The sequence below is a fragment of the Microtus oregoni genome, unplaced genomic scaffold (genome assembly GCF_018167655.1).
Source record: "Microtus oregoni isolate MIOR12 unplaced genomic scaffold, Mior012 000025F_ref0000491, whole genome shotgun sequence".
Taxonomy (NCBI): domain Eukaryota; kingdom Metazoa; phylum Chordata; class Mammalia; order Rodentia; family Cricetidae; genus Microtus; species Microtus oregoni.
The window spans coordinates 31,263,676-31,267,693 of NW_024543084.1; the positions used below are offsets into that span (position 1 = coordinate 31,263,676).

A 4,018-nucleotide genomic window follows, 5' to 3' on the forward strand; every position below is an offset into this window, starting at 1 on the left:
GGGTGTTGAAGTTTCTCACTCTTAGTGGATGAGGTTTGGTCTTCATGGTGTCCCAGATTTCCTGGATGATTTATGTGAGGAATTTGTTGGATTTAACATTTCTTTGACCAATGAATCTATTTTCTCTATCCTACCTTCAATATCGGAGATTCTCTCTTCCATCTTTTATATTCTGTTGATTATGCTTGCATCTGTAGTTCCTATCCGTTTACCCAGATTTTCCATTTCCAGAATTCCCTCAGTTTATGTTTTCTTTATTTGCAGTTACTTCAATTTTCAAGTCTTGAACTGTTTCCTTCACAAATATGATTGTTTTTCTTGGCTTCCTTGGTGTTCGTTAAGGGATGTATTGATTTCTCCCAATTTTTTGTTTGTCTTTTTCTCCACTTCTTTAGGGGAATTGTTCATTTCCTCTTTAAGGGCCTCTATCATCTTCATAAAGTTATTTTTAAGATTGTTTTTTTCTGCTTCACCTGCATTGGATTGTTTAGGTCTCGCTGTTGCAGAACTGCTATGTTCTGGGGGCGCGCCATATTGCTCCGTATGTTGTTGAATGTTCTTACACTGCCGTCCTCCTCTAACCCGTGCAGGTCTAGTCTGTGCCTCACGGATTTGCTGATGCTGGGGCTGTGATGGGGATGTAGAGGAGGGGCATGAAATGTGACCATGGTGGCTGGGGCCTAGAGAGTGGGGCTGTCCAGCCAGGAGCTCAGATACTCACGTGTGTGTGTGTGTGTGCACGCGCATGTGTGTGCCTTCATATATGTCAGTGTGAAAGTATCTGAAACCCACTGGAGTTACAGACAGTTGTGAGCTGTGAGTTGTGACATTTGGGTGTTGGGAATGGAACCTAAGTTCAAATAACTGAGTCATCTCTCCAGCCCTGATAGGTGTTTTTGTTGTTGTTTTATTTGTTTTGTCTGTCTGTTTTTAGAGACAGGGTTTCAAGAGCACCCTGGTTGTCCTAGAACTTGATTTGTAGACTAGGCTGACCTTGAACTCACCGAGATCCACCTGCCTCTGCCTCCCCAGTGCTGGGTTTTAAAGGTCTGCACCACCATGTCCTGCTAGTATTTTTTGTTTATAATTTTTGTTGTTTTCTTGACCTCATATACCTCAGCCTGTCCTGGGACTCCCTGTGTAGCCAGGCTGTCTTGAATGCCTCCTATCCTGCCTCTACCTCCTTAGTGATGTAAATATAGATGTTTCAGATCACACCCATTGTTTTTATTAAGTTTTTTAATTTACTTTTTGAAACAACCCAGGCTGAACTGATAGTCTAGAAGGCCTAATCCCTAATCCTCTTGTCTCTACCTCCCAAATTTTGGAGTTACAGGAATAGACACCACTAAGCCTGGCTTATAGTGCCGGATTTTATGTTTTTGTTTTGTTTGATGTTGTGTTAGATTTGTTTATGTGTATAAGTGGTTTGCTTGCATGTATGTATGTGTATCACATGTGTGTCTGTGCTTCCCCCTCCTCCCCAGATTCAGAAGAAGGTCTCTGATCCCCTGAAAATGGAATTATGCATGGTTGAAAGCCTCCATGTGGGTGCTGGGAACTGAACCCTGGCACTTCGCCAGAGCAGGCAATGCTCTGACCACTGGTCAGTCCTACCAGCTCGTGTTGCTATTTGCTTATAATTGATTTTTTGAGTTAAATCTATAGCATAAAATGGCCTGCATTTTCACCTAATGATTTTTAATGCTCCTAAATTCCTTCCCATTTATTCAGTGCACATGTGTACTCTCAAATGGGTCATGTGTCCATACAGCAATGTGCGCTCTCAAATGGGTCATGTGTCCATACAGCAATGTGTGCTCTCAAATGGGTCATGTGTCCATACAGCAAGAGCATGGAGGTCGAAAGGCAAGTTTCAAGAGTTGGTCCCACAATGTGAGGCTCAGGGATGGAACTTGGGTCCCGGTGTACATAGGGTTCTCATGTGTGGCTGTTTTGATACAGTGCTGATAACACAGTCTGATTTTTAATCCCCTGTCCTATTTTACCCATAGGAAGGATTTATTTTCTTGGATGTGAAACAACTTTCTTGAACAAGAAAACTTCCTTGAGCAGGGAAAGGAACAGCCTCGCTAATGGGTTCTAATACGCAGTAGTCCTGGTCTCCAGACTCGGTCTGCCCTCTCTGCTGTAAGGTATATCGGGTTAACCAAGTTTGCAAAAGCCGGCCTCAACAAGGCAGTGAGCCTAAAAGCTGCTCGGTCTTCACATCTCAGGGAGGACCAGAGAGCTTGCTAGTTTCAAAACGCAGAGAAAAAGGCCTTCCAGAAGTAACATGTCTTCTACCCCAACCTCTGTGCTGCCTTGCACAGGCTCTGGGGAGCTTGAAGCAGGCCAGGCTGACCTACCAGCAGAGACCCACTGTCCCATATGTAAGGAGAACTTCAAGAACCCAGTGACCATCGAGTGCGAGCATAAATTCTGCCTCTCCTGCATCAGTGCGTTCAGGAAGGATCTAAAGGATAATTTCTCCTGCCCTGTTTGCCACGTTAATTCTCCAGAAAGGAATTTTCAGAGTAATCAGCAACTGAGCAAACTCACTGAAGTCGCCAAGCGGCTCCCTGTAAGAAAGGGCCGGAGGCAAAGGCAGATAGGAGAACGTTCCCAAGAGGCGCAGCCTTTGGCCCTTTCCTGTGGGCAGGACCAAGAGGTTTGCTCCCCCAGTCCCACATGTCACATCGTTTTGCCCATGGAGTATGCCACCCTCTGTCATAGGAAACAAATTGAGGATTACATTAAGCTCTGGAGGGAGAAAGTAGAGTCAGCTGAGAAAGTCCTTGCCACCCAAAGGAAAAGATTGCTAGAACTGAAGAAAAGGGCAGACCGCAGAAGAGAAGAGTTGACATCTGCATACCAACAATACAGGTTGTTTCTTAGGAAGCAACGAGAGAGCATTCTTGATGGGTTAGAAAATGAAGAAATAACTGGATTATCCGAAATGCAGGCTAACATAGAAGAATTCTCAGATCACATCACTTCATTGAAGCATCAGCTGGCGGAGGTAAGGAACAACTGTGTAAAGTCGGAACTGGACTTGCTGGCAAGTGTTAAAGACTCCTACAGGAGATACAAAGCCTTAAAACGTCCTGCATTCTTCTCGCTTCGGCCAACAGAGTATAGCTACCAGTTTCCTCCACAGTATTCAGGCTTGGACAGAATCATTAAGCGATTTCACGTGGATGTACTTCTGGATCCTGAAACAGCGAACTATCACCTTAAGATCTCACAAGATAAAAAAATTGCGCAATTTGTGATCACGCAAAAGGTACCGCGTAGCCACAGAAGGTTTTGCGGGATCCCCGTTGTTCTGGGGTCTGAGGGGTACAGTTCCGGCAGACAGTACTGGGAGGTAGACGTGGAGAACAAGCATCAGTGGCTCCTAGGGATTTGCCAAGAGCCCTTCCCCAGGAGAAGGGTTGGGAGCGATAGTAGAAATCGACCGTTCTCAGTGCACAAGAGGTTTCGGGGAGTTGGGCTATACGAAGGGAAAGCTTACATCGCATTGGGCCATAAGCTAATCTGTTTTCTGCCAACGGTAAACCCCAATAGGGTTGGAATTTTTTTAGACTCCGAAATCCATGAGGTTTCGTTCTACAATTTGTGTGATAAGTCCCTTCTGTACAAGTTTAGTGACTGTCCTCGTGGTGCACTTTGGCCTTATTTCTACACTGGGGTAGATGGCAAGCCCCTGAAGATCTGCACACCCAAAGATCTCTAGTGGTGAGAGGACAGACAACCAGCGAATCTAGTCAGCAGGTCTGGCATTTCGTTTTGTTTTGTTTTTTTTTTCCAGTTTTCATTCTAACAATCACAATTGTTGTTTTGGTTTAATCTGCTTCAAGGAGTTCCAAAGGAGTCAGAATATCTGCTTTATAAATCATGGGACCTTTAGTGATCCTTAAAGTAAATGTTCCTCCGGTAGTTGCCAAAAAAAATCCATTGATGCCAGTTCTTGTAAACCACCTACGTCTTTCTTTTTTAATAAAAACCAAGCCTT

The 4,018-nt window shown here is 44.5% G+C and overlaps 1 protein-coding gene across 1 annotated transcript; it reads left to right on the top strand.

The window, feature by feature from the left end:
* The first annotated feature begins 2,296 nt into the window (after positions 1–2,296).
* LOC121462556 (tripartite motif-containing protein 60-like) lies at positions 2,297–3,739 on the top strand. The gene has a single exon (XM_041674194.1). It carries the CDS (start codon positions 2,297–2,299, stop codon positions 3,737–3,739), a length of 1,443 nt encoding a protein of 480 aa, XP_041530128.1.
* Positions 3,740–4,018: the final 279 nt, after the last annotated feature.